This window comes from Equus quagga, chromosome 13 (assembly GCF_021613505.1).
Source record: "Equus quagga isolate Etosha38 chromosome 13, UCLA_HA_Equagga_1.0, whole genome shotgun sequence".
NCBI classification, from domain to species: Eukaryota; Metazoa; Chordata; class Mammalia; order Perissodactyla; family Equidae; genus Equus; species Equus quagga.
This window is the reverse complement of record NC_060279.1, coordinates 89,330,123-89,356,472: the sequence shown is the minus strand read 5'-3', so window position 1 is coordinate 89,356,472 and position 26,350 is coordinate 89,330,123. Positions and strand designations below refer to the sequence as shown.

At 56.0% G+C, this 26,350-nt stretch overlaps 3 protein-coding genes across 8 annotated transcripts; 2 read left to right on the top strand and 1 right to left on the bottom strand.

The window, feature by feature from the left end:
- The first annotated feature begins 666 nt into the window (after nucleotides 1–666).
- CD37 (CD37 molecule) lies at nucleotides 667–6,161 on the top strand. 4 transcript variants are annotated; one of them, XM_046683502.1, is made up of 8 exons: nucleotides 667–1,197; nucleotides 1,320–1,392; nucleotides 2,261–2,385; nucleotides 2,505–2,579; nucleotides 3,194–3,298; nucleotides 3,974–4,210; nucleotides 4,579–4,662; nucleotides 5,778–6,161. In XM_046683502.1, the coding sequence occupies exons 1-8, from the start codon at nucleotides 1,129–1,131 to the stop codon at nucleotides 5,853–5,855; spliced, it is 846 nt and encodes a 281-aa protein (XP_046539458.1). In that variant the 5' UTR covers nucleotides 667–1,128; the 3' UTR covers nucleotides 5,856–6,161. The 4 variants fall into 4 exon arrangements, with proteins under 4 accessions (XP_046539458.1, XP_046539456.1, XP_046539457.1 ...); XM_046683500.1 differs by lacking the exon at nucleotides 5,778–6,161 and adding an exon at nucleotides 4,959–5,762 and having other exon boundaries at nucleotides 1,320–1,374; XM_046683501.1 differs by lacking the exon at nucleotides 5,778–6,161 and adding an exon at nucleotides 4,959–5,762 and having other exon boundaries at nucleotides 1,320–1,388.
- A 79-nt stretch (nucleotides 6,162–6,240) lies between these two features.
- Nucleotides 6,241–20,461, bottom strand: TEAD2 (TEA domain transcription factor 2). The gene is given in 14 exon segments (XM_046683498.1): nucleotides 6,241–6,933; nucleotides 7,481–7,633; nucleotides 8,561–8,722; nucleotides 10,418–10,453; nucleotides 10,455–10,592; nucleotides 13,106–13,254; nucleotides 14,550–14,614; nucleotides 15,932–15,990; nucleotides 16,093–16,200; nucleotides 16,418–16,429; nucleotides 17,557–17,619; nucleotides 18,090–18,154; nucleotides 18,562–18,799; nucleotides 20,393–20,461. Coding segments are annotated over 13 exon segments (1,356 nt in total). The 5' UTR covers nucleotides 18,794–18,799; nucleotides 20,393–20,461; the 3' UTR covers nucleotides 6,241–6,819.
- On the top strand, nucleotides 19,658–25,815 carry DKKL1 (dickkopf like acrosomal protein 1). Of its 3 annotated transcripts, none has more exons than XM_046683506.1 (5): nucleotides 19,658–19,893; nucleotides 22,270–22,444; nucleotides 22,882–23,022; nucleotides 23,145–23,237; nucleotides 25,420–25,815. In XM_046683506.1, the coding sequence occupies exons 2-5, from the start codon at nucleotides 22,289–22,291 to the stop codon at nucleotides 25,729–25,731; spliced, it is 702 nt and encodes a 233-aa protein (XP_046539462.1). In that variant the 5' UTR covers nucleotides 19,658–19,893; nucleotides 22,270–22,288; the 3' UTR covers nucleotides 25,732–25,815. The 3 variants fall into 3 exon arrangements, with proteins under 3 accessions (XP_046539462.1, XP_046539461.1, XP_046539459.1); XM_046683505.1 differs by lacking the exon at nucleotides 19,658–19,893 and adding an exon at nucleotides 21,843–21,942; XM_046683503.1 differs by lacking the exon at nucleotides 19,658–19,893 and adding an exon at nucleotides 21,850–21,991.
- Nucleotides 25,816–26,350: the final 535 nt, after the last annotated feature.

Below are 26,350 nucleotides of genomic sequence, written 5' to 3'. Positions count from 1 at the left end.
GGATGTCAGGAGGGTAGGAATATCCCTGACATTGCGTATCTGTGAGGAATTTGGGACAAGATTGGAGAGCCTGGGGGGCCTCGGGGAGACTTCAGAGACTGCTGGGTGTGCAGCCCGGGCTTAGAGACAATCAGGTACCGTCAACCTGGATCTAACTGCTGAGGTCCCAGGCTCCATCCTGGCTCCTCTTCTTGGGGCCCCACTGCAGAGGCAGGAAGCACAGCCTGACGCTCAGCTTCCGCTCTGGGCGCGTTGGTACCGCCCAGGCACCCCCCTCGCTCCCAGGGACCTTCCCATTTGGGGCCTGCAGCACTTTCACTTCCCCCAGGTGCCCAGCCCCTGCCCCAGCACGTGGAAGCACCAAGGTCTACACTTGTCACCAAGAACAGGACACAAACTCTGAGAGAGAGGGGCAATGACAAGGGGGAGGAAGGGGATAGATAAACAGAGAAAGGACAGGCATGCAGAGAGAAGGGGCCAGAAACCCAGAGAGGGAGACGATAGAGACCCCGGGGGTGGGAGGGACACAGACTCAGAGAGAGGACAGAGACCCAGAGGGAAAGAGAGAAATAACAACCAACAGAGAAGGGAACAGAGACCCAGAGAGGGGAGGACCAGAGACCGAGGGCCAGGAGGGGAGGACAGAGATGGAGGCAGAGACGGCAGAGCTTAGCAGGCAGTGAGGTCAGAGTGTCTGTGAGGTCGGCTGCTGTCCAGGGCTGGCCTGGGGTCCTGGTGCCCAGAGTGGGCGGCTGCAAGTAGACCAGGAGCTCCTGTGTGTCCCCCAGCCGAGCCATGGAGACCTGGGAGGGACTGCCTGCTGTGTCCTTGGTGCCCACAGATTCCAAGGCCCCTCAGGTACGGGGGTGTGTGTCCCAGTGGGGCAGGTGAGCGAGATAGGGACGCAGACAGAGAAAAAAGCCACCTCATGTGGAGAGGAAGGGGGCGGGGCTCCGCCCCTGGAACTTCCTCTTTCTCTGTGTTCCTTTCTCCCTCTCTCAGTCTCTCCTTCTCTCTCTCTTTCTCTCTCTCTCTCTTACGGCCTCTGTCTTTCTGATTGTCTCCCCCACTGCCAACACCTCTTTCTGTCCCGTCCCTCCCACTGGTGGCTCACCACTCTGTGCGAAGATGTCGGCCCAGGACAGATGCCTCAGCCTCATCAAGTACCTCCTCTTCGTTTTCAACCTCTTCTTCTTCGTGAGTTGCCTCATGGCTTACCCAGCCCGGGCCCTCCCCACACAATCCCCCCCGCTGCCGCAGCCGCCCAGCCTCCTGGGTCCCCCTTTGCCCACTGCTGTATTCTCCTCTCCTCTCCCCAGGTCCTAGGCGGCCTTATTTTCTGCTTCGGCATCTGGATACTCATCGACAAGACCAGTTTCGTGTCCTTTGTGGGTGAGGGGGCTGGGACCAGTGGGGTGGGCCTCCCTGGGGCAGGCTGGACACGCCCTCCCCCTAACTGGCCTCCTGGGGTCCCCTTGTCCCAGGGAGGCCCTCAGTGCCCCACTCCCGAGGCAGGTCCCAAGCTTTGCTCCACCGCTCGCCTCTGGCCTGCCCGAGCCTTGGCATCTTCCTCTGATAAATGAGTTGTGCATACTAATACTACTACTAATAATAATAGTAATAATAATAGCCATTCCTCGGGCACATCCTACATGTCAGGCCTCGGGTGGATGCTGATTTTTTCACAAACCTTCCCCTCTCTTGAGGTTCAGAGAGGGGAAGTCACTTACTGGATGTCACCCAGAAAGGAAGCAGAAGAGCAGATGTGACACTGATAACAATAGTAGGAAAATAATAATCGGCTAATCGTCCAAATCCTAATAGCTCATATTTACTTAAGTGTTTGCCCTGGGTTGAACACATGTCCCTCCAAACAACCCTAAGAAATAGATATTATTTATTAAGCCCCTAGGCTGCAGGGAGGTTCAAGTGACCAATCCCATGTCACCGAACGAGTCATGGGGCTGAAACTATTGGGAGGAGGAGCTGAAGGAGGACAGAGAGAGTGAGAGCAAGAAGGAGAGACAGAGACCAGAGAGAAGGAAGGATAGAAATCCAGAGACAGGGGAAAAGAGACCTAGAGAGAGAAAGGGACAGAGACTAGGGCAAGGACAGATGCCCAGAGAAGAGTGCCAGCAGCCCAGACAGAGGGCCCCAGGATGCTGCTCCCTACTTGGGTGGCTGCGTAGGTGGGGAACAGGGCTGCCTGCCTGGAGCTGCATGCTTGGGGCCCAATGTCACTGCCTCTCCTCTCCCCCAGGCTTGTCCTTCATGCCCCTGCAGATCTGGTCCAAGGCCCTGGCCATCTTAGGAATCCTCACCATGGGCCTGGCCCTCCTGGGCTGTGTGGGGGCCCTGAAGGAACTCCCCTGCCTCCTAGGCCTGGTGAGTGCCCCGTCGCCTCTCCAACCCTGGGACCACGGACATCCCCCCTCAAATAGAGCTCTGGCAGCCCCTGACACCCAGGGAGGGGCTCGGTCTGATCTCTCCACTCTGCTCCCCAGTACTTTGGGATCCTGCTGCTCCTGTTCGCCACGCAGATCACCCTGGGAATCCTCATCTCCACTCAGGGGGGCCGGGTGAGCTTGTCTTCCCCTCCTACTGTCCCCTGCAGCTAGTGGCGGCGGGGGGGGGGGGGGCTTGGAGGGGATGGAAAGAGATGGAAACAAAGACAGGTGAGGGCTGAGATAGATAAAGAGATATAACAGAGGCAGAGGAAGATGGAGAGAAACAGACACAGAAAGAGACAGAAGAGAGAGAGATACAGAGACTGGCAGAAAGATACAGAGAGAGAGACAGACAGACAGACAGGGAGAGTCAGAGAGAGACTCACCGACACAGACAGAGGAAGAGACATAGCAAGAGAGAAAGAAATCCAAAGGGAAACAAACAAACAGAAAATAAATAAATAAATAAATAACACGCAGAGAGACAAAAGGCTCCGAGGCAGTGACAGGGACCTAATGAGAGATGGTGGGAGACAGAGGGAGAAACAGAAAGACAGATGGTAGAAACTGGCAGAGATTTTGAGGAACAAAAGCATAGCTAGCCATTCCATGAGGAACTGAGGCAGACATAAGGATGCTCAGGGACCCCTTGGGGCTGACACACCCGGGGAGTGGCGCGAGTGGGTCGGAGCAGGTAGGGGTGGGGAGGCGGGAAGGGGTCCAGCCTCTCACTCTTGGCCTCTCAGCTGAAGCGGAGAGTGAAGGACATCGTCCTGGAGACTATTCAGAACTACCGCACCAACCCGGAGCAGACTGGGGCCGAGGAGAGCTGGGACTTCGTGCAGTTTCAGGTGCGTGAGGTCCCCACCCCCCGGGACGTGTATCCCTCCCTCCAGCTCTGAGACTGACGGGGATCGGCTCTCGGTCGAGGAGACTTCGCCCCAAGGGAGCCCGGGCCCCCAGGTCCAGGACCCTCCTGTAACCCTACCTACGCACCCCACCTCCTGCCATGCCGGACATGGGCCCACCCTCAAATAACAAATCCGGCCTCAATGTGGCCCAGTCTCCCAGCTGCCAGACCTTGGAATGGCTCCATCTTTTGCCTCGACAAGACTCCGCCCTCAGGCCCCAGGCCCTAGGGTGACCCCACTGCCTGCCTCGTAGTGACTCTGGCTCCCACGGGCTCACGTGAGGCTCCATTCCCTGGTCATTCATGTGGCCCCGCCCTCCATCCACCTGTCCCATACCTGAGGCTGAATTGCACTGCCCACCCAATCTTCCGTCCACAGCGTGATTCTGCAGCTCCTCCCCCAGCCCCAGCTCGCCCCGTGATTCGTCTCTCCCAACCCTATGTTGCCCTAACGAGCTCTGGCCCTGTCGTGACCCCAGCCCACACCCCACTTCACCCACCACTTAGCCCTCTGCTCTCCAAAATGACCTCATACACATCCCCCAGTCCTCTGATCCCCCCACATCATCTTGCATCTCCCCAGTCCCGGTCCCTCTAACTCTTGTCCCTCTCCTAGCTGCGCTGCTGCGGCTGGTTCTCTCCTCAGGACTGGTACCGCGTCCCCAGCCTGAGCAGCAACGAGTCGACGGCGCACCACGTGCCCTGCTCCTGCTATAACTCATCGGGCGCCAACGACTCCGCAACCTTGGAAAAGATCTCCTCCTCCCAGTTCAGCCGGCCTGGACCACTAGCGCGGCAGCGACACAGTACAGACCGTTGCGTGGTCCCTGCCAACGCCTATATCTACAGTGAGGTGGGGAGGGTTCGAAGCAGGAACTGCTGGAACGAGGAGAGGCCTGTGAGAGGTGTAGGGCCGCAGGACTAGGAGAGGTCGCAAGTAGGGTGGGGCTACAAGAAAGAACAGGACAACGGGAGGAGCGGGGTCTGTAGGAGGGGCGGGGCCTAAAGCCAAGGGCTGGCTGAAAGGGCAGGACCTGGAACGCTGATGTCTAGGGATGGGGAGACTTGGACCAGCCAAAGTGGAGACTAGAGAACTCTGGTAACTAGGGAAGCGGGGCGGGGCCTGAAAGAGGGGTGAAGGCTGGACTGAGAACGGTGGGCCCAGGCTTGAGGGCCAATCCCAGAAAGAACTCTACCTTTAACCTTTCCCTACGTCCCCAGGGATGCGAGCGGAGCCTCGAAAAGTGGTTGCACAACAACCTTATCTCCATAGTGGGCATCTGTCTGGGCGTCGGTCTACTCGAGGTGAGCTGGTCCTGCCTCCACTCGCGATTGGCCCTACAATCCCTAGCTGCCCCCAACCCCCGCAAATTGCGCATACCCCCGCTTCCTCTGGGAAAGGCGCATGCGTGATAGGGCGTCAGCCAATCCACGCCTTCGGGCAGCTCCGGCTAGAACCAAGGAGACCGGGCCTCTGTGAGCCCTGATTGGCTGCACGCAGGGAGCAGGCGTTTCCGCCCTCCCTCTCGAGGCTCCCATTGGACTCCTCGGAGTACCAGCCTCCTGCTATTCGCCGCAATATCCCTCTCCTTTCCCCGCAGGTGAGTGTGGCGGGGCTGAGCCTGCTGCCCCCGCGCGGCGCGCTCTGCCGGGATGCCCAGCCGCAGGTCCTGGGGGCTGACGGTTCGAGCCCCGAGCCCGGCCTGAGCGCTGATGGCGGCGGCGGGCGCTATGGTGCGCTGAGCAGCAGCGGGCGTAGCGGCAGTATGTGGGGTGGCTGGGGCATGGCAGATGCCTGCCCCAACTGGGGGGACAAGGCCCCGCAGGGCAAATTGCCCATGTCCCTGGGGCCCTGGCCGCTTTGGGATCAAGACGAGGAACAGCCTGAGACCGGGACCGGGATCGCGGGCGCAGAGGTGGAGGCCGAGGTGGAATTGGAGGCCGAGGTGGAAGGGGAGACAGATGAGCCTCCGGAATAAAGGACCCTGGGCTTGCTCTGGATCTCACTCCTTCCCAGACTCCAGACCTGCGCTAGACGCAGCTGGGTTCCCCTTGACCCCTCACTGTTCCCCTTCCAGCTCCTGCTCTGCTCCCCCCCTCCCCGGTCCGCCCGCATCTTCTATAGCCCCCCCCCCCCCATGACCTCCTGCCCTTTTACCCTTAACTCCACCACATTCTCCACCTCATCTTCCCCCCAACTCCTGTCCTTGACCCCATCTTTCACAGCCACGCCAAGTTCTCCCTCTAGCCCAGCCCATTTTCTGCCTGCTCCCTTCTCTGCCCCTCTCAGGACACCTCCCCGCCCAATTCTCGGTGCCTTACTTTTTCCCCCCGACTTTTCTCCCTCGGGACCGCCACCACCCCAACCCCTCTCACTGGCACCCCCTCGACCTCTCTGACTGCATCTCCTTTCTCTATAGCTCAGCTTCATGACGCTCTCCATATTCCTGTGCAGAAACCTGGACCACGTCTACAACCGGCTCGCTCGGTACCGCTAGGCCCCGCCCTTCCCCAAGCCCCGCCCCGCCCCCTTCCAGTGCCCTGGGCATTTCCCTGTCCCTGTAAATATTTGTTTAATCCCCAGTTAGCCCCAGCGAGTGAGCTCTCCGCCTCCTCATTCCCCCTGGGGACGCAGGTGTCTGCCTGCCCCGCTGCTGTTACCTCTCCCGGGGGACCTGGGGCTTCCGCCACCAGCTTCCTGCCCCCAAAGATACCTCATTTCCTTAGCTCATCTGTCGGCCTACCACTTCCCACAAGATGATTTTTCACCCAAACCCCAAATAAATCCCCTGTGTTTTGGTAAAATAGCTTTATCCTCTGTCAAAACACAAACCAACACACTTGGGGGGGGCAGCAACACAGTCTAGCCCACGGCTCGTTTAGAAGAGGGGATGAGATTTAAAAGCCTCACCCCACTGCTTGCCCAGCTGAGAAAAAGTCACGACCCTAACACCCACTTATAAATATCTCTTGTTATATTAAAAAAAAACGTATTTCCAGGGCCCACCTGGCTCTGCTCCTGCACAGAAAGGGTTAACCTTCAATATTCGATATTAGGGTCACAGGATAGGGTGGTAAGGAGAGGCAGATTGGGGAAAGGGGGGCTGAGAAACAGAGAGAGGGACAAGCCAATGTGTACAAGGACCCTCCGAAACATCCGGAAGAGAGGGAGGAGGGTGCCTCCTGGTAGAGACTGAGAACCCAGTGCTGTAGTGAGAGTTGTCTCATTCCGGTCCCCAGTCCCTGATGCTCTGGAGTGATCTGTCCTTTCAGATGCCCCTGTGCGGTCCCAATATCAGGATGCGTCCTTTCCTCTCAGTCCCAGCTGGGTCAACTCGCCACCCAGCTTTGAAGGTCCCCTCTAGCAGGGAGCAGCCCCCTCCCCGAATAAGCATGAGGAAAGCTGGAGGTCCTTCCTGGGGGGAGGGTATTCCAGGAGTGGGCCACTCTGGGGGTGCCCCTTCAGTCCCTGACCAGGCGGTAGATGTGGTGCTGGGCGCCCCGCTCGCTGGTGGAGACCTCAAAGACGTAGGCAGTGCAGAGCAGCAGCTCCTGGGTGTCCCTGTTGGTCACCACCTGCCAAGGAGGCCAGGAGAAGGGGGTGATGCTTGGAGGGCAGAGCAGGGCATCACGGGTTACCCAGGAAAGGGGTCCCCACCATGTCGCATTCCCCAAGTAGAGGGGATGCCCAACATGTCAGGTTCCCCATTTGAGGGTCGGCAAGGAGGGACCTCAAATCAGATGATGTATCATGTTACAGGGTCAAAGGAGTCCCCACCACATCACATCCCCCAGAGTTAAAGAGGATCCCACCATATCATGTTCCCTGGGCTAAAGTTAGGCTCCGCATGAAGGGGGTCCCCTAAGCTGAGGACCCACTGTGGGGTGTCCTCCAGGTCAGTTTCCCCAGTGAAGGGGGGATCTCCTTAGATGAGAGAGCTGTGGAGTCCCCCCCACATCAGTTCCCTGCGTGAAGGGGTCCCCTGGGTAAAGAGGTAAAGGTCTATTGTGGGGTCTCCACTGTGTCAGTTCCCCAGGCAAAAGGGTCCCCGGGCTGAGGGTCTGTTGTGGGCACTCCCCTCCACATCGGGGCCCCTGCCCCGGCCCAGCCCCAGGGCATCACCTGGAGGATGGTGAAGTTCTCCAGGACGCTGTTCATCATATAGCGCTCGGGCAGCTGCCGCAGCTTGTGCAAGAAATTCACCAGGTACTCGCACATGGGCGAGCGCAGCAGGCGGTACACGAACCTCCCGTCCTCCAGCTGGGCACGCTCCGTCTGAGCCGGGGGACGGGGAGTGGGGAGGACAGTGACTGAGAGACACAGGGGTCGCCCAGGGACCGAGCCACGCTCCATGCCTCCACTCCCCACTGCCATCTTCCCTCCATTGCCCCATCCACAGTGACCAGAGATGGGACCCTGCACCCTCAAGTATCCAACTCAAGATCACTGTGCCAGGCCGGCCTGGTGGTATAGTGGTTAGGTTCGTACACACTGCTTTGGCGGCCCGGGCTTTGAAGGTTCAGATCCCAGGCGTGGACCCATGCACCACTTATCGAGCCATGCTGTGGCAGGCGTCCCACATATAAAATAGAGGAAGATGGGCACAGATGTTAGCTCAGGGCCAATCTTCCTCAGCAAAAAGAGGAGGATTCATGGTGGATGTTAGCTCAGGGCTAATCTTCCTCAAAAAAAAAAAAAGATCACTAAGCCTATAAACCAGGGACCTCTCCCGCCCCTCAAAGCCATGCTCTGAACCTTCAGTGACCCCCAAATTCCTCTGACCTCCAGCCCCTCAGATACCCAAACCCTCCAAAGACCCCTCCGTGAGATCTCCAAACTCGGTATGACCTCCGAACTCAAGTTCCCTCGAGTCCTCAGCAACCGCTAAATGTGACCCGGAACCTCCTTGCACCGTGGACTCCTCCAGATCCATAAGGATCTTTTGAATCTTGGCGACTCTAAATCTCTGTCCCACACATTACTTTCGTATCCCCAAAGTGACCCCTACATGTGGCTTTGGAACTCCATATTACCTCTAAGGCCATGCATTAAACCCCCAAAGAGGCTAGGACGCCCGCCACCCCAGCATGCAGACCCCCAAATGCCTGAGCTGTCGCGGCTGCTGGTCCATTTCGTCTGCACCCTCAAAATGGCAGGTGGCTGGGTGCTCAGCCGCCCAGAGCTCCACCCGTCCAGCCTCACCTCCACCTTCTCCACCACCTGCTTGCCAAAGGAGCAGACCTTGGAGGAACAGGTGAGGGTCATGTGCTCCAGGCTCTCGTACTGGCTGCTCACTCCATAGAAGCCGCCGCTGCTGCCGCCGGCCCCCACCTCCTCACCACTCGGGCCCCAGTTCAGGTCCGCCTGAGGGATGGGGAGGCACAGGTGAGCTGGAGGAGACATTCCTTAGAAACAGTGGGAACTCTGCCCCACGCCCTGGTGCCTCCCATCACCCGGCAGGTGCCCCCGTCTCCTCCTCGGCGCTCCAAGTCCCCACCTCTCCACGGGCTGGTTTCTGGAGAAGACCCACCCTTCCATCAGCGTTGGAGAAGTCTACGTCCCCAAAATGGTCCTGGCCCTCCCTCCCCAGCAGCCCCCACTCCTCCCACCAAAGGAGCCCTGAAACTCAACTTTTTTATCCAGAAGCCCCCAACTCAAGAGCTCAGCCCCTTCCAAGGGGCTGGTTACCAAGGAAGCAGTTACTCCCTAGCAACCGAGGCTCTCCCTGGGAGCCCCTCACAACCCCCGCTGCTAAGGCAAGTGGCTATTCCTGGCAGCCTGGCGGGGTCTAGGGAAGACTGACCCTTCCCCAGAACACTCTCCTGGGCCCTTTCAGCTGATTCTCAGAAGTCAGACCCCTCTAGGACCCCAGTGGCCAGGTGGGCAGACAGTCCATTAGGCCAAGTGGAGCCTAACGAAGCCTAGGACCTCATCACACCTGTGGTCCGAGCCCATTGGTCATCTTCTTGGGAGGCACGTCTCTTCCTCTTTCTAACGTTAGCTGCTAACTTGACCAGGGCACTCTCTGGGGTGGTTTAGTCCTCTCCTCAGAGGCCTGACGCCATCCATCACCCTGGCAACAGGGCCTCGGGAAGCCAGACAAATCCAAAGACCTTCCCAGCCACTCCCCTGCATCCGTTCAGACGCTGGGCTTCCTAAGGGTCTAGAACTCTCCAGACCTGCAACCTGGTGAGGCTGTCTTAAACCCTCACGATGCCTAAGACCTCAGCAGCGCATCCCAGAGCCATCTCGGGCCCCCACCTCACACGCTAGAACACTTTAGAAGCGTGGTAGCTATGGACCCAGCAAAAAGCCTTCAGCAGACTTCCTTCTCGGGAAGTCTCGCCATGGCCCTGGTTACCACAAGAGTTACACCCCCTAAACCTTCACTGCATTTACTGAACCCCCATAGCATCACTCATTGTACTGGACATGAAACCAAACAGGCCTAAGAGAGACCCAGGGTCAGCCCTCTTATTCACAATTATATACGTAGCACCTGGCCTTGGGCCTATATGTAGTAAGTACTCAATAAATGGTTGTTAGATAAATACAAGATTTCACGAAACCACTCCTTGGGTCCTTCCACCGCTTCCTCCAGGCCAGACATTCTCCAGCAAGAGTCTGATGGAACCAGCGAAGCCTTGTCCTCTGGGGACCAAACTCTTCAGGACTCCATTGCTAAGGGGAGGGAGCCATTCCTTAGCAACAAGGCTTGGTGTGGTCAGGTGGGGCACAGGGAAGTCTGAAATGTTGCAGGCCAATCCCCAGGGCCATATCAGTCACACCTCTGGGTGTGGCAAAGTCTAGTGGGATCCGGCAAGTCAGAGTCCTAGGCCTAGGCCTGCAATGGTCCCAGCCATCCTGCCCTGGGGGCAAAACTCCTCGTTGTTCAAAGGTGCTCCTCCTTGTTGCAAAGGGGGCTGACACTGAGCCACGAGGATGGGAAGGTCCAGGCTGACCTGGCTGGTCCCGAGACTGTCTCCCTTAGAGTCCAAGGCCTTTGCTGGGAGGCCACGTGATTTAGGAGCCCTTTTTGTTTTTGGTGGCGGAACTCACCCAGAACTTGACCAGGAAGAAGGCGTGGGGGGGGCCCGCGATCATACAGCTCCCGCAGACCACCCTTTTTCTCCGGGAATTTGTCATAGATCTGCCGGACATCCACACTCTCGAGGGGGGGCGCTCCAGGGCTGGGGCAGTGCTGGCTGATGTGTACGAACAGGTGCCTCTGGTACTGAGGAAGGTCAGCCGTGGATGAGGGGCGGGAGATGGGCTGGACCCCCGGCCCTCGACGCCCAAGCTTGTCCCACACCCCTGTCACCACTCGCACAGCTCCTCCGCGAGCTGTTCCACACTGTCCACCCAGACACTGGGCCTGACTTCCAGGCACTGCCCCTACTCCCTTCTGCCCTTTCACTCCCACAGTACCTCAGTCCCCCAGCCCTGTCTCTACTGACCAGATCTCTGCCCTGTCCCCTACTCTCCATCCCCACAGCTCTGTCTTCTCCCACTGTCACCCCAGCCTCCTCGCTGGCCTCCCAGCCTCCAGTCTTTCCTCTCTAGTTCATTGCTCAAATAGCTCCACAGCTGACCCTGGCCCTCCTCTGCTCATAATCCTCCCATGGCTCCCCAGTGCCCTCAGGACAAAGCCCACACCCCCTCAACCTGGCCCTGAACTGAATACATGAATGTTCGATCAATGGATGTTCCATCAGTGGGTATATAGATGGACGGATGAGAATCCACACAGCCCACAACGAGACTTCCTATCGATTCGCATTCTTATCACTTCTTATCCGTAACCTGAAAATCTTCCCCATCTTCTCTTAATACAAATCTTCCCTCCATCTTTCCAGACCCAAGTCCATCCAACTCTGCCTCTTCCTAGAAGCCTCCCTTAGATCAAAATCAGATAGGATCTCTCTACCCTACCTTTTCCATGGGTCCTCATCACCCTCAGGAGAAAGTCTGGGTCCCTCACCTTGGCAATGTTCCTCCAGAACAGGCACCTCCCCGCCTATCTGCAGCCTCACCAGCTCCCACCACATTCAATTATTTGTTTCTCTGAAAACTTGATGCTGTTTCCATCTCTATACCTGAAACATGCAGTTCTACACATGACAAACTCCTACATAACCCTCAAAGCCCAACTCAAATGTTGTCATCTCAGGGAAGCCTTCACTGACTCCCCAGGCAGAATTACTCCTCTGGACACCCACAAAAACTTGAGCTTCCCCTATCTCAGAGCATACTCATTATTCAACAAACATCTATCAAGAGACCTACTGTATGCAAGCACTACTTTGGGTCCCAGGGCTACAAGGTAAAGTCCCTGACTTTATGGAGCTCACAGTCCACGGGCAGAGACAGAAAATTTCAAAAATCATCCCATGGGTAATACGAATTTCAGAGAGCGATGTATCCTATGGGAAAAAATCCCACTAAAGCATGGTAAGGGGGTCAAGAGTGATAGCAGCTGGTATCTTTTGTAAGGTGGTTTGGGAAAGCCAATCTGAGAAGATAAAATCAAGCAAAGGTCTGAATGAATGGAGAGAGAGAGTGGGGACATCTGGGGAAAGCACATTCCAGGTGGCAGGAACAGCAGATGCAAAGGCCCTGAGGCAGGAGTGGGCCTGGCATGTTTGAGAAAGGGCATGGAGGCCAGTGTGGTCAGACCAGAGTAAGCCAGGGTGAGAGGGCAGGAGGTAAGGGCAGAACAGGACCAGAGGTCAGATGGTGCAGAGCCATGTGGGCAACTGAAAGGACTTCAGCTTTCGCTCCAAGTGAGACGGGAGGGCTTTAAGCTGATCTTACTTGGGTTTTACCAGGACCACTATATGCAGCAACTGGTGTTTATGTGGCTGTGGCAGAGACTGCCATGTGTTCACCAACCCCAGTTCCCTTTCACACAGCTAAACTACATTTCCCAGGCTCCTTTGCAGTTAGGTATGACCACATGACTAAGTTCTGGCCAATGAGATGTGAGCAGATCTGATGGTTGCCACTTCCAAGCCAGACCCATAAAACCTGCTGCACAGTTATTGACTCTCTCCCTTCCACCATCTGCCAGCCAGATGCAGAGAATCAATCCAGCAGTAGATTCTGATGCCCTAGAAAATGGCAGAGCCACCAAATGCAAGATGCCCAATTTTCCCAAATCACTATGTGGAAGGCTCCTGCTGGACACCCACATTGAAATGTTACATGAGTGAGAAACTTCTGTGATGTGCAGTCCCTGAGTTTTGGGGTTATTTCTAACAGTCAGCCCACCCTGACTATTATGGCATCTGTCTCCACCCATCCTAGGCCAGGGAAAGCTCAAACCTAGAAATAAGATGTGTTTTTCCAGGTTCCCAGTATCCACCACAAAGCCTGATGCACAGTAGGCACTCAAAAATGTTTAATGAATGAATGAACGATGCCCTGGGGAGTTTCTCTGATCTTCCCAACCTGTAACCCCATGATCTTCCAGTTCCTTTATGCTGGTAGTTTTCAAAGTCTGGTCCCTGGACCAGCAGCATCAACATCACCTAGGAGTTTGTTGGAAATCCAAATTCTCACCAGACCCACACCAGACCTACTGAATCAGAAATTCTGAGAGTGGGGCCCAGGAATCTGTGTTTTAACGAGCCCGCCATGTTATTCTGATTCATGCTAAAGTTTGAGAATCACTGCTTTATGCTTTCCCTTCCTATAACCCTCTCTATCCCACAACACCCACAGTGACTATCTTGAAATTGCACTCACAGAGTCTACTGCATCTGGCGGTTCCACAAAGGCTGAGAACTCCACCAGCTGCAACCGGGCAGTGCCCAGGGCCCGAGCCTGCCAGGCTGGGGGTGACGGGGCAGGTGGGGGCAGGGCAGGAGGTGAGAGGGCTTGGGGGGGCTCGTACCCTAGAGAGAAAGAAAAACAAACAATAAAAATTCCTAGTTCACACGCTCCGCTGTGGCGGCCCGGGGTTCGGATCCTGGGCGCGGACATGGCACCGCTCGTCAGGCCACGTTGAGGCGGCGTCCCACATCCCACAACTAGAAGGACATGCAACTAAGATATACAACTGTGTACAGGGGGGCTTTGGGGAGATAAAGCAGGAAAAAAAAAAAAGATTAGCAACAGTTGTTAGCCCAGGTGCCAATCCTTAAAAAAAATAAAAAATAATAAAAAAAATAAAAATTCCTAACATTTATAGCATATATCAAGCATTGTTCTCTCTTGCCTGCCTCTGCTTAGAAGCTGAACAAGCTAAATACTCACTTTCCCAGCCTCCCTTGCAGCTAGAGGTGGCCATGGGACCATAGTCCTGGCCAATGAGATGTTAGGGAAAATCTGCTGGGGGCACTTTTGGGAAGGAGTTTCTTCCTGAATGAAAAAGACAGAACTTTGGGAGGAGAAAGCTTTTGGCCCTGACCAAGTCTGCTTGGGACATGATGCCTGGAGTCAAAACAGCCATCCTGAAACAATAAAACAGAGGACAAGGGACCTATAGAGACACTGGTCCTGATATTGCTGAGCTGCTGAGCCAGCACAGAAGCAGCCTACCTCCAGACTTTTTGTGATGCGGAATCACTAAAGCCTTTACTATTTAAGGCACTATTAACTTGGGCTTTCTGTTACTTGCGGCCAAAAGCATTCCTAACTGATGAATCTATGGAACCTGAGAGTTCTCTTTCACTGATACGACTTCCTAGGACTACATCAGCATGAACTTCTGGAAGCCATCTCTGCTGCCAGGTGGGCAAAGCCTTCCAGGGAATGAAGCCAGCACAGAGGAAAGCAGAACCAAGCAAGTCTTGATGCTACCATTTGAGCCCCTGGATCCAACCATGCCTGAAGCCATAACTCCTGAGATATCAGTTACCCAAACTAATAAATTCCTTTTTGTTTTTTTTTTGTTCATCTGGATTGATTTGGGTTAATGTCACTTGCAGCTGAAAGAATCTTGACTAATATACCTCTCCAATGTGCTTTAGGCTAGCAAGTGGCAGAGCACAGACTCTGTGTGTTTGGCTACAGAGGCCAAGCACTTAACCACTACAAATTCTGCCACTCATCTTTCCATAACCCTGCATGTCCTGCCTCAGAGCTGGAGCTCAGTAAGAATGTGTCCCCTGATGAATGGCAAGTTGATGGAAAGATGGTTGGGGTTGAAGAGAGAGGGGAGACAAGGGAGATGAAAGCAGGGTCTTACCTGGGAGGTCAGTAGATGGGGGAGTCAGTGACAAGGAGAACGGTGCCTGCGAGAATGGCTTCACACTGAGGGAAAAAGAAGCTGGGGGTCAGCAAGATGGAAAGCTGCTAATTGTACTAGCTAATGTTTACTGAGGGGCGTGACATGCCAGACCCCAGGCCAGCATATTATGTGCACAAATTCATCGAGGTCTCACAGCTTAGGAGGTAGGTGCGATTACTGCTCTTCTCGTTTTGCACAGGAGGAAACTGAAGCACACAGGGGTCAACTGACCCCCGCCCCCCAAATTCACACAGCTGGGCACAGTGGAGCCTGAGCTTGAACCCACGTGAGTCCCAACCACGAAGCCTGGGGTCTCGATGAGGACATCTTGGTACCTCTCACAAAACAGCAGAAAGAGAAGAGAAAGGGGGTTTCAAGAAGCGGGGGGAGAGCACAAAGAATAGGAAATTCAGCGAAAGAGGAGGCTGAAGGGGCGGGAGGGTGGGGAGAAAAGGAGCGGTGGTCTGGAGATGAGATATCAGGCCAGTTTCGGGATGGAGCGGCAGCACAAGAGAATCAAAAGCAGTGCTGTCCAACAGAACTTTCTGCCATGATGGGAATGTTCTGTATCTGTGCCACCAGCCACACATGGCTACTGAGTACATGAGCTGTGACTCCTGAGCACGAATGTGGCTGGGGCCCTCCTTCCAGCTCAGCCCCTTCCTCTGCAAACCTGAGGCTCCTTTGGCCCCCAGGCACTTGTTCTGACCATTCCCTGTGTCCCCATCCAGCAGCACCTCCTCAGCGAACTTTCTTGTCTCAGAGCCCGTCACTTCACTGTTTCTCTGGCAACTCCCTCAACACTCCTGCCTCACTGTCCTGCGGCCACAGTACCCTTCCCACGCCCCGCCTGGATCCATCAGCTCCTCTCTAGGCTGAAAACTACACTTCCCATGAGCCTCTGAGGCCCAGATAATCTAGATGGGATCCCACTATCCCCAAGGGTGATCTCCAGGCCCCTCACTTCATCAAGTTCCATCCTGAGCTCATTTCTTCCCCAAACCCGCTCCTCCCCCAGGTTGCACACTGTCCCACCAACCCCAGTTACGAGCCAGCCCCTCACTGTCCCTGCCTCCTCCCTCCTTCTCAGCTCGCATCATGCCCCAACGCCATCCCGCCTTCTCCTGACTCTCTGCCCTGTCCTCTCCTCACTGTCCCAGCTCAGACCTAGTCCTCTTCTGCGGACCATCACCCCAGCCTCCTCCTTGGGATTCAGATGCAGATAGCCTAGCTCCAGAATCTATGTTCCCAGGGGAGCTGAGAGCCAGAAGATGGGGTGAGTAAAGTCTGTTAGGGGGAGTGGAGGTGGGGGCCACTGAGCCAGAAGAGAAAGTACTTACTCTGGAACATTCCATGGGGGCCCAGAGCCCCCCGGCCAAAACTGGAAAATCTCAGAGGCCTGGAGAAGAAAAAAAGAAGGGGAGTCAGTCAATTGTTCTTCTGTTGAAACTGCGGCCCCACCCCTCCAGCCCTGAGCTTCACAACCCCCAACCCAGACCACCTGAGGACCCGCGGGACCCAGTTTGGCCTGCAAGGAAGGTGCTGAGATGAGCTGGGCCGAGGACATGGTGGCCATTGTCTGGAAAGCCTTGTCCTTGGAAACCTGGTCCTGGAGGAAAAGTTAGAGGTCCATGTTAATGGGGAGTCCCAGTCGACACAGCAAGGGTGGGTCAGTGACGGGGTCGGGCCAGCATGGGGAGATGCAGAGTTGGGGAGTCAAGGCGAAGGGTTGGGGGAGGGCCCAAATCCCTCTCGCTACAGCCCCGGCCCCTCCTCAGGAATGTCAGGGGTAAGGGACAGGGTGGGAGGATGGGCAGGGGACTTACCACATTCAAGGCCTGCCCGTGGGGGTGGGGGAGGGTGCCAAAGGAGGAAAGAAAACACGACTTAGGAAGTGAGGCCCGGACTCTGCCAACTTCCTGCCCTCCCAACTCCTACAGCCCCATCACCCTGAGCAGAGGAACGAGAGGAAGGGGCAGCAAGGATGAACATGGAGCCGGAAGTAGAGGGGCCACCCTACAGGGGAAAGGGAGTTCCCAAGCCCAGAATAAAAGATAGCAATGAGAGTTTCTAGGTCAAGAAAGAGCTGGAAGTGAAGGTTTCCGGATGCGCAGGCAACAGGAAATGAGAACTTCAGACCCAGAGGGAACAGGCGGCGAACATTTCCCAGCCTGGACGGGACAGAGGGGGAAGAGCAAGGTGGAGACAAGATGGGAAGTGTAGGTTTTTAGGCAGAGAGAAAGGAAGGGGAGACTTCTAGGCACATCCCCAAACCAAAGGAAGATGCAGATCCCACACCCAGAAGGGTAGAAGGTGAGAGTCTCCGGCCAAGAGGGAACAGGAAATCCAGAAGATGAAGAAGAGAAAAGAGATGTAAAAATCTCCAGAAGGAAATGAAGGCTTCTGGGCACGGAAGGAATAGGCAGGCCACACAGGGGCTGGGAAATGAGAAGATGAACCAGAAGGAGAGGAAGAGGAGATCCACACAGCACAAGAGGGAAAAGGCAAGGAGGACACCAGGAGAGCAGGAGGAGGCGCGGGAGGAGGAGAGGGAGGGGAGACAGCAGGAGCCAGGAAAGGCCCCACGCCCCATCCTGCTGGCCTGTGCTAAGCTCAACCTCCATCCCCCTCTCTCTGCGGATCTCTCCCTACCCAGAGTCTCCAGCCACTGCTGAGCCACCAGCCCCACCTTGGGTCTCTGCTCCCCGGCTCTGTCTACTTCTCTGTGTGACTCTTGCCCCATCTCTGGGTCTCTGTCCCCCACCCCGGGTCTCTCTGTCCCATTTCTCTAAGTCCCTGTCCCCCTGTCTCTGGGTCCCTGTCCCCCCCTCTCTGGGTCCCTGTCCCCCCCTCTCTGGGGCTCCCCCCCCCCCCCCCGGGGCTCTGTCCCCCTCTCTCTGGGTCCCTGTCCCCCTCTCTCAAGGTCCCTGTCCCCCTCTCTCAGGATCTCTGGCTTGGGCCCTACCTTGAGCTTGGACTGGATTTCCCTCGATTTCCTTCGGGCCAAAACCTGGATGTGACTAGAGACCTGGAGGGAGTGATGGAGAAGCAGATTCAGGCCACAGCCACTCGCCCCTTCAGTCCCCTCCCCCTTCCCTCCCTTTAGGTGCCCCAGAGCTGCTGGAACGTGAAAGACGACAACATACAGAACATGCCAGCCGTCTCAGGAGCACGCTGACACAGACATGTCCACAAAGGCTATCCCTTTCTCACCAACACTGCTGATCTTCCCCAGACCCAGCACATCCGGGTCCCCTTTCCCTTCCGCATCCTTCTCCCTTTGTCTCTTTTAGTCTCTCAAGCTTACTCTCTGGTTCTAACACAACTGCTAAAAGAAATGTACCAAAATTGGCACAGTCTGCGCATGCTAACAGACCAGCCAGAAGACAGACAGAAGCACAAAGCCAGATCCTCCTTGAACCTGAACTTGCCCATACTGGGCTGGCCCTGAGAAGGCAAGCCTGCCCCACACAGAAGCCCACAAGTCAGTCCTGAGACCTGTTTGCGAGTTCGGGTCTTCCCCGTTCTCAGCTTGATGTAGCGGGCAATCAGTTCATTCCGACCTGAAGAGTCAAAGATGGAACAGAGTTAGACCTTTGGTAGAACTTCCCAACAGAGGACACTCGGGAAGAAGAGAGAAGCAACAGTTCCCAGAAGTCTGCAGCAAGCTGGGCTGCAGGTGTCCTCAGCTATATGGGAGAGGAGTTACGACCACAGGTTTTGGAGCCAGCCTGCCTGAGTTCAAATCCCAGCTCTGCCACATGCTAGCTCTGTCACCTTAGGCAAATCACGTAACCTATCTGTGCCTCAGTTTCCTTCTCTGTGCAAATGGCGATGCTAGCTCCTACCTGAGTCATTGTGAGGATACCATGTGCTTTCACGTCAACAATGTTTAGGGCTCCATAAATGTTGGTCATTATTTTTATTATTCATCCGTGGGGGCTAGGACAAAAGAGAGGGGTGGACTCACCATACATCTTGCCTTCATCGGACAGGATGATTTTCCGCCGGCCGCAGGGCGGGTAGATGGCCAAGGCCTCCTGGAAGCTCTGCTCGATGTCCGGACTCCAGACACCCTCTGCATCTGGGCCCCCGTCTCCCCCAGCCCCCTCGCTGCCACCGGTGCCCTCCTCACTTCCTTCCTCACTTCCTGTCCAGCCGCTGCCATCATCTAGGGGGGCCCCAGCCCGGGGTTCCCCCATCTGGGCCTGGAGGAACACAGAGGTCAGCAAGTTTCCCTGGACCCATCCAGAAGGACTTCAGGGCTGGGAGTCCAGACTGCTGGGTCTGAGGGAGGAGGGGCTGGGGCCCGGACCCCTGGGTCTGAGGGAGGAGGGGACTGGATTTCTGGGGAAAGTTAGGGTGAGAATGTTCCCCTCTGTGTTTTCAGGGGAGCCTGGCTTGTCATGAAATCTTGATGACCCCAGGTAATGCCCAGGGCCCATGAGGGCCAAACCTTTGGGAATGGATTACTGATTTAAAGAAGACAGGAGTCAGGGCCTAGTCGCTGGAAGGGGGTTATGGGTGAGATCTTCTCAGTCCCACCCCAAGAACAGGTGGTAGGATGTGAGCAGCAGCTGCTGGAAAAAAAGGAGGAGGGGCACAGGCCCTCATAAAGCTGAAGGGGATCCAGAGAGAGGAAGATAAGACTCAGAGAGAAGACTGAGTCCCAGAGAGAGGGGGACAGAGACTCAGTGTGGGGAGTCAGAGAGACAGAGAGAGGGGGACAGAGACTCAGTGTGGTGGGTCAGAGACCCAGAGAGAAGGGGACAGAAAGCCAGAGAGAGGCGGACAGAGACTCAGGGCAGAAACTCAAGCCGAGACCAGGAAAGACCCGGAGAACCACAGGCTGGGGGGCAGGGCTGCCCTGCCATCAGGAGAGCCAGAACAAAGGGCCCAGGCGTCCCCTCCCCCAGTTTCCCACAACCCCCATCAGGGGAGGGGCTGGCCGGCGAGGGCGCCTCCCCTCCGGCCCCAGACCCCGCCCCTTCCCTCCCCCCCCCCTGCGCCGTGGGCTCGGATCCAACTCAAGTTCCCAGTGACTTTCCGGAGGCCGGGCACAGGGGAAAACTTTTTCCAATACAGTTAGATCCCGCCTCCCTGGCGGCTCCACGTCTTCCATAGCTTTCCCAGGACCCCGGAGTCCAGGCCCCATCCCCCTCTTCCCTCGGACCCCGGAGTCCCGGCGGAGACAAAGACCCCAGGCCGAGCCCAGTGGCGCCGCGGCGTTCAGGACCCCCATAGGCCAAAATCCCAGCCCAGCTCTCCCCCATGTGGCCAGACAAAGGCACAGAGGAGCCGGGTAAGAAAAGTCTCCCCTAATTTCCCGCCCCAGGCCCCAAACTTCCGAAGAGACAAGACTGAAGATCCAGGAAGACCCATAGCCCTCCGTCTGCCACCCCGGCGGCCTCCTTTCTCCGTGAGGAGGACCAGTAGCCCACAAATGGCACCCGCAAACCAATTCGGTCAGAAGCACGCACGGGATCGTTTCTCACTTGAAACCTAGACCGCCGCAGAAACTCACCCCCCAATACACACACCCGCCAAAGTCTCCAGCCCCTCACCCACTCCCCTGCGCACACTCCCAAACTCAGACCCATCAACAGACACCCCGACTCCAGCGCAAGTTCCAACTCCACACTTAGACTAGTCTGAGCGCAAACTCGGGCCCGCCGGCCAAAAGAGGACTGCCAGCCATTCGGAGTCGGTCCCACAAACACCTCCACTCGGAACGCGTAACTTCCCACCCCAACTCACACACCCCAAAGCAGGATCCCCGACTCCCGCCGGCGCCTTCCTACCTCCCGGCCTGGGGCTGGGGAGCCGCGGGCGGGCGGGGCGCTGCGAGGGAGAAAGTTGCCCGGGAGCTTTGTTTGGGAAAAGTGGGAGGGACCGGAGGGGGGGCGGGCCCGGGCGCCGGACAGAGGGAAGGGGGATCCGATGGTGACAGTTTAAGCGAAGAGTTTTGCTTTCGCAAAGGAGAGATGAAGTCTAGCTGGGTCCGGATTCGGATGCTTGGGTCCCTGGAGGAGGAGAGAGGATTGCGGGTCTGGACTCCCGGGTCTGAGGGAGGAAGTTGATGAGGGCCAGGAAACCTGGATCTGAAAAAGGAGACGAGGGGTCTGGACTCCTGGGTCTGAGGGAGAAGGGGGCTGAGGGCCAAGATTCCTGAGTCTAGCCTGGAGGAGGAGTCTGGGGGCCTGGACTCCTGGGTCTGAGGGAGGAAGAGCTGGGACCCGAGACTCCTGGGCCTGGGGGTCTGGACCCCTGGCCCCCCTCTAGTGTGCTGGGGATGTGGAAGTGATACGAACACAAAAGAATCTTTCCTGTTCGGCCCCAAGTATGTTTTTGAGGTTTGAGATGTGAGGATGCGTTTTGATTGATTTCTTTGACAACACAGTTTCTTTGTGACCTCGCCAGAGTTAAGGGTCGCAGGCAAGACGACCAGGACTTTATTGGAGGTGCACACTCCCACACCCACACGCACTAGTGGACTAGAGGTGGCGCTGTCCCAGGACCAGGAGAGAGCGTCGGTGCCTGAGGGGAGAGGGGCCTAGGGCAGGCCCTCCTGGGTCTCTTAAAGATGAGAGGGTCGGTCTTCAAACTCACGGGACTAGAGGGGGCTGGGGGCTGGAGTCTGGAGTCCTAAGGGAGAAGGACTGGATTTAGGGTTTCCGGAGAGTGTGGGGCTTTTTAGTGGAACCGAAGAGGGCTCGGGGTTCAGGGTCCCCACGTTGCCGTCTGTTGAGCGCATTAATCCTTTCTTCCTGGAGAAGACTAGAAGAGACACGGAGAAACTCTCGGAGATAAATACCAAACTAAGGAACGGGTGAACCAGAAGGACTGTTCGGACTCGAGGCGTTTCACGAGCAGAGGGAGCCAGGAATGGAACTGAGGGCGCTGGGAGCAAGATCAGGGGCACAGGGGCGTGGCCTAGGCCCGGGGACGCGGTCCTAAGTCAAGGGGCGTGGCCACCTGCGATTGGCGCGGGACTCCGGCGCGAGGGCCAAGATCAGAAAATACAGGCAACGCTCGGTCTCCAGGGCCGAGGTCAACCGACAGGGGCGTGGTCTGACGATGGGGATGTGACCATGCAGTGACCGCGCGGCGCTGGTTTAAGGGGCGTGGCTAACGAAGGATAGAGGTGTGGCTCTGTCCTTAAGGGTGTGACCGTCCAATAGAGGGCTCGTGGGTGAGGTCAGCAGATGGGGGCGTGGTCAGATAATGGGGATGAGGCGAAGGCTCGCGGAGCCCACCCAACGCTCCAGGTGTCCGGCCTGGGCTCGAGACCAAAACTGGACTTAACAGTCCGTGGATGGCCGGAGTCTGAGAGTCCGGTGACCGGGCTGTGGTATAGCATAAAGGCGGGGCCCAGAAGAAGGGGCAGGGCGTGGGAGAAGGTGAGGGATGAGATCTGGGTATGAATGTGAGCGAAGGAGAGCAGTGAGACCTGTGAATGAGGCAGAGCCCACAAGAGCGGGGCCGGACCCGACGTAGGGGATGGGAGTGGAAGGAAAGGGAGGGCGAAGATGGGCGTGGTGTGGGGGAGTTGCCTGGACAAGGGGCGGAGCCTGGGCCAGGGGTAGCAAAGGGGTAATTGTCTTGGGTGGGGGGGCTTGACCGCTGAGGGGGCGGGGCCTTGATAGGGGCTGGGACTCTGACCCTACGCGTGCCACAGCCTCCTGGCCCGCCCCGCAATGTGGCTTCCACTGGTCCTGCTGCTGCTGCTCCCCTCTGCCTCCGTGCCCCCCTCCACTGCAGCCCCGATCCGCGATGCTGACGTCCCGGAGAGCTCCTCGGGTCTTCTGGGCCTCCAGAGCCTACTGCAAGGCTTCACCAGGCTTTTCCTGAAAGTGAGCGATGGCAGGGTTTGGGGGAAAGAAGAGGTACAGAGAAGAGGGACGGGGGCAGATGGAGACTGAGGGATGAGGGGGTTCAGGGAAACAGTGGGAAACAGGTCGCGGCCAGAAAGGACAGACAGGAAGAGAGGGAGTCAAAGGGACAGAGGGATAGGAGGAAGAAAGGGAGATGGACAGAGACAAGAGACTGGAGTGGGGAAATCAGAACAGAGAGACAGTAGGACAGCCGAGGAACGGGAATGGGAAGGTAATGGGACAGAGAATAGACAGGACAGATGGGGGGTGACCTAGTCAGGCCCTGAGGGTCAGAGGATGGAGAGGGTGGGAGTTGGGAGGGATACAGCCAGGCCTCGAGGGCATCCTGGCAGGGCTGCAGATGTCCTGGAGAGTCCTGAGGTCCAGCAGCTCACAGGTCCCTCCTCTGGCCCCAGGATGATCTGCTGCGGGGCATGGACAGCTTCTTCTCTGCCCCTATGGACTTCCGGGGCCTCCCCAGGAACTACCACCAAGAAGAGAAACAGGATCGCCGGCTGGGGAACAACACTGTCTCCAGCCACCTCCAGATCGACAAGGTGCCTATGCTGGGAAGTCCCTCCTGGAGTCTCCCCACCATCCCTCATGCTGCAGTATCTGTCGGGAAGAGGGCAGAGGAGAAAAGTAGTTTTGCTCTCACTCTCTCCTCCCGTCCTCACAGGTGACCGACAACAAGACAGGAGAAGTGCTGATCTCCGAGAAGGTGGTAGCGGCCATCAAGCCGGGAGAAGGGCTCTTGGACGATGACCTGAAGGTTAAGACATGCCCCTCAAAATTGTCCAAGCCCCAATATTTTCTGTTGTTTAGGACGAGGGGAAGACGAGTTGACTCCCCGACTCCGTCTGTGTGGGACTTCCTCTTCTGGGCCTCAGTTTTGTCATCTGTCAAAAGGGACTTAACCAGCTGTCAGAAATGAGGTTTACAATCTCAGAGCACATCCCAACTCGCTTGGTAAACCCCAGAGGGTTTGTCAGCGCCAAAGTGTTTTGTAAACTCAAGGGTGCTCTTAATTCTAGGTGTTTGATAAGCTTCACCTTCCTAAACCTCAGAGTGTGTTTTTATGAAAGCAGTCTGCAAACCTCAGGCTACCTTTTAATCTCTCTCAAAGTACTTGCTAAATCTCTCCCTTGTAAACGTCCAAGTGTGATTTTTAATTTATCAACCCCAAACGCTTGTGCAGCTCCCCTTCCTAAACCTCTGAGTGATTTTAACCACCAAGTGCACGTTTTTTGATCCTAAAAAGTTTTAAGAACCCCCAAGTGCTTGGCAAACCCATAGGGTTCTCCAACACATACCCCCAGTTTTTTATTTTAAAAATTTCAAATTTACAGAAAAGTTGGGAAAAATAGTACAATAAGTAGATCTGTGTTCCCCTGTTTGTAGAGCAGGTTTTCCCACTCAGCTGCTGATAGGTATAGAGAAATAGGGACTTTGTGTCTGTGCTCCGTGACTGGCACCTGGCTTGATTTCCTATGTTGCAAGATAAAGGCAAGTCATTACGCTTATCAGTCAGCTGAGTTGGTACTTGGCACCAGTGGCTCTTGGGGCTGGATCTTTTCTTATTAGGGGGCCATCCTGTGCATTGGAGGATGTGCACTGTTGACAGCCTCCCTGCCTTGACCCACTAGATGGAAGAAGCATGCCCACCTCTGCCAGTCGTGACAACCCAAAACCTGTCTCCAGACTTCAGTCGAGAACCACTGACCTAGATTCACCACTTAACATTTGACCACACTTACTTTATTTTGACTTTTTCATTTTTTGAACCACACGACAGTAAATTATAACATCGTGACGCCTCACCCCTAAATCCTTCAGCAGCTGTCCCCTGAGAATAACGCATTCTCCCGCGGCACCACAGTACCATTTTACACCTGAGAAATTTGACGTTGATAGCAAACGATTGCCGCCATACTCGTTTTTGAGGGGTGCCCTCCCAAAGTGGCACAGACTGGATGGCTTAAATAGCAGACACTTATTGTCTCAGAGTTCTGGAAGCTAGGGGTCCAACATCAAGGTGTCAACAGTTTGGTTCCTTCTGAGGCTGTGAGAGAGAATCTGTTCCGGGCCCCTCTCCTACCTTCTGGGGGTTTGCTGACAATCTTCGGCGTTCCTTGGCACGCAGACGCATCATCCCCATCTCCGCCTTCATCTTCATGTGCCGTTCTCCCGATGTGCATGTCTGTGTCCAAATTTCCCCTTTGCATAAGGACACCAGCCGTATCAGATCAGGGCCCACCCTAATGACCTCATCTTAACTAATTAAATCTGTACTGACCCCATTTCCAAATGAGATCACATTCTGAGGTGCTGTGGTTAGGACTTCCACATATGAGTTTGCGGGGGAACACAATTCAACCCATAACAATCTCCTACAGGGCATCTCAGACCTCAGCTTGTTAAAATGCAGGCTCTGATTCAGTAGGTCTGGGGAGCGGTGGGGCCCGCTAATTTGCATGTCTAAGAAGCTCTCAGATGATGCTGATGCCGCTGGTCCACAGCCCACACTTCAAATGGCAAGGGCCAAATAAACATTCAGCCTATATTCAGATGTCCCCACTGGACCCAAAGCTGTCCATGGGAGCTGATTTGGTTTTTGATCCAGGATGCAATCAAGGATCACACATTGCAATTGTGGTCTTGAGCCTCTAGTAAAGCCAAGAGCTTTTAATCCCGAAGTGCTTTGTACATTTCAAACTGCTTTCGAAACCTCCAAACTCTGTATTCGATCCCAGCGTATTCTATAAACCTCAAGAGTATTTTTAATTCTAAAGCACTTATAAACCCAAGAGTTTTGTAAACCACAAAGTGAGATTTTAGCTCCCAAAGTGAAGTGTCCTGTAGGTGGCAAGGTGGGTTGAATATGCCAGTGGGGACTGAGCATCTTGAGGTTGTCATTTGGACCTCCAGAGGGTCTCCTTGTCCCTTCTCCCCAGGCACACAAGATAGAGGAGAAGGAGGCCATGGTGCCTGTGCCGAAGGCCCAGGACAGCTTCCACCAGGAACCCCATCCCCGAGTGGCCTTCTGGATCATGAAGCTGCCACGGCGGAGGTTCCACCAGGATGCCCAGGAGAGTGGCCGCTGGCTCAGCGAGAAGCGACACCGCCTGCAGGCCATCCGGGATGGGCTCCGTGAGGGGACTCGTGAGGACAGCCTGGAAGAGGGGACCCAGAGCTCCTCCCACGCCAAGCTGCCCCCTCGCAAGACCCATTTCCTGTACATCCTCAGGCCCTCCCAGCAGCTATAGGGGTAGGAACCGGGGGACACTTGCATGTACCCCCACCAACAGACCCCACCCCAAGCACCATATGGAAATAAAGTTTTTTTCTTACATCTAGCAGCACTATCCCCTTTCGGGATCTGTCCCCAAGCCTCAGCCGACCAGGCCGTTGCAAGTCTCCCCAACCCTAACCTTGAGCATGACCTCTGCCTGCACCACCTCCTCTTGCCAAGGACCCCAGGCTCCGTTTCCTTATTCAGACACTGTCCGTCTTCTGACTGAGCAACTCTGCCACCTCCAGCCCAATCCATCCAGTCAGTTCCCGACCCTGTCACCTCCAGCCCTGTCTACCCTCCCACTCCCAACTGTCGCTCCAGTCCTTTCTGTCCACTCAGCCGCTGCATTAGTTTCCTTTCACTGCCGCAACAAATGACCACAAACATAGCAACTTCAAACAATGCAAATGGATTCCCTCGCAGATCTCCAGGTCGGAGATCCAGGATGGCTCGGCTGGTCCTCTGCGCACGGTCTCCCAAGGCCAAAATCAAGTGTGGGCCAGCTGGCTCTTACCCGGAGGCTCTGGAAAGAATCCCAAGGTCATTCAGGTTGTTGGCATGATCGCACCCCTGCAGTTGGACTGAGGCCC

Bases quoted from the DNA above. Each gene is read 5' to 3' on its own strand.
- CD37 (XM_046683499.1), top strand. From the start codon at position 1,129: ATGTCGGCCCAGGACAGATGCCTCAGCCTCATCAAGTACCTCCTCTTC. The intron at 1,393-2,260 runs GTGAGGGGGCTG...CCTCTCCCCCAG, and splicing joins CAGTTTCGTGTCCTTTGTGG to GCTTGTCCTTCATGCCCCTG. The intron at 3,299-3,973 runs GTGCGTGAGGTC...TCCCTCTCCTAG, and splicing joins GGGACTTCGTGCAGTTTCAG to CTGCGCTGCTGCGGCTGGTT.
- DKKL1 (XM_046683506.1), top strand. From the start codon at position 22,289: ATGTGGCTTCCACTGGTCCTGCTGCTGCTGCTCCCCTCTGCCTCCGTG. The intron at 23,023-23,144 runs GTGCCTATGCTG...CCGTCCTCACAG, and splicing joins GCCACCTCCAGATCGACAAG to GTGACCGACAACAAGACAGG. The intron at 23,238-25,419 runs GTTAAGACATGC...CCTTCTCCCCAG, and splicing joins TCTTGGACGATGACCTGAAG to GCACACAAGATAGAGGAGAA.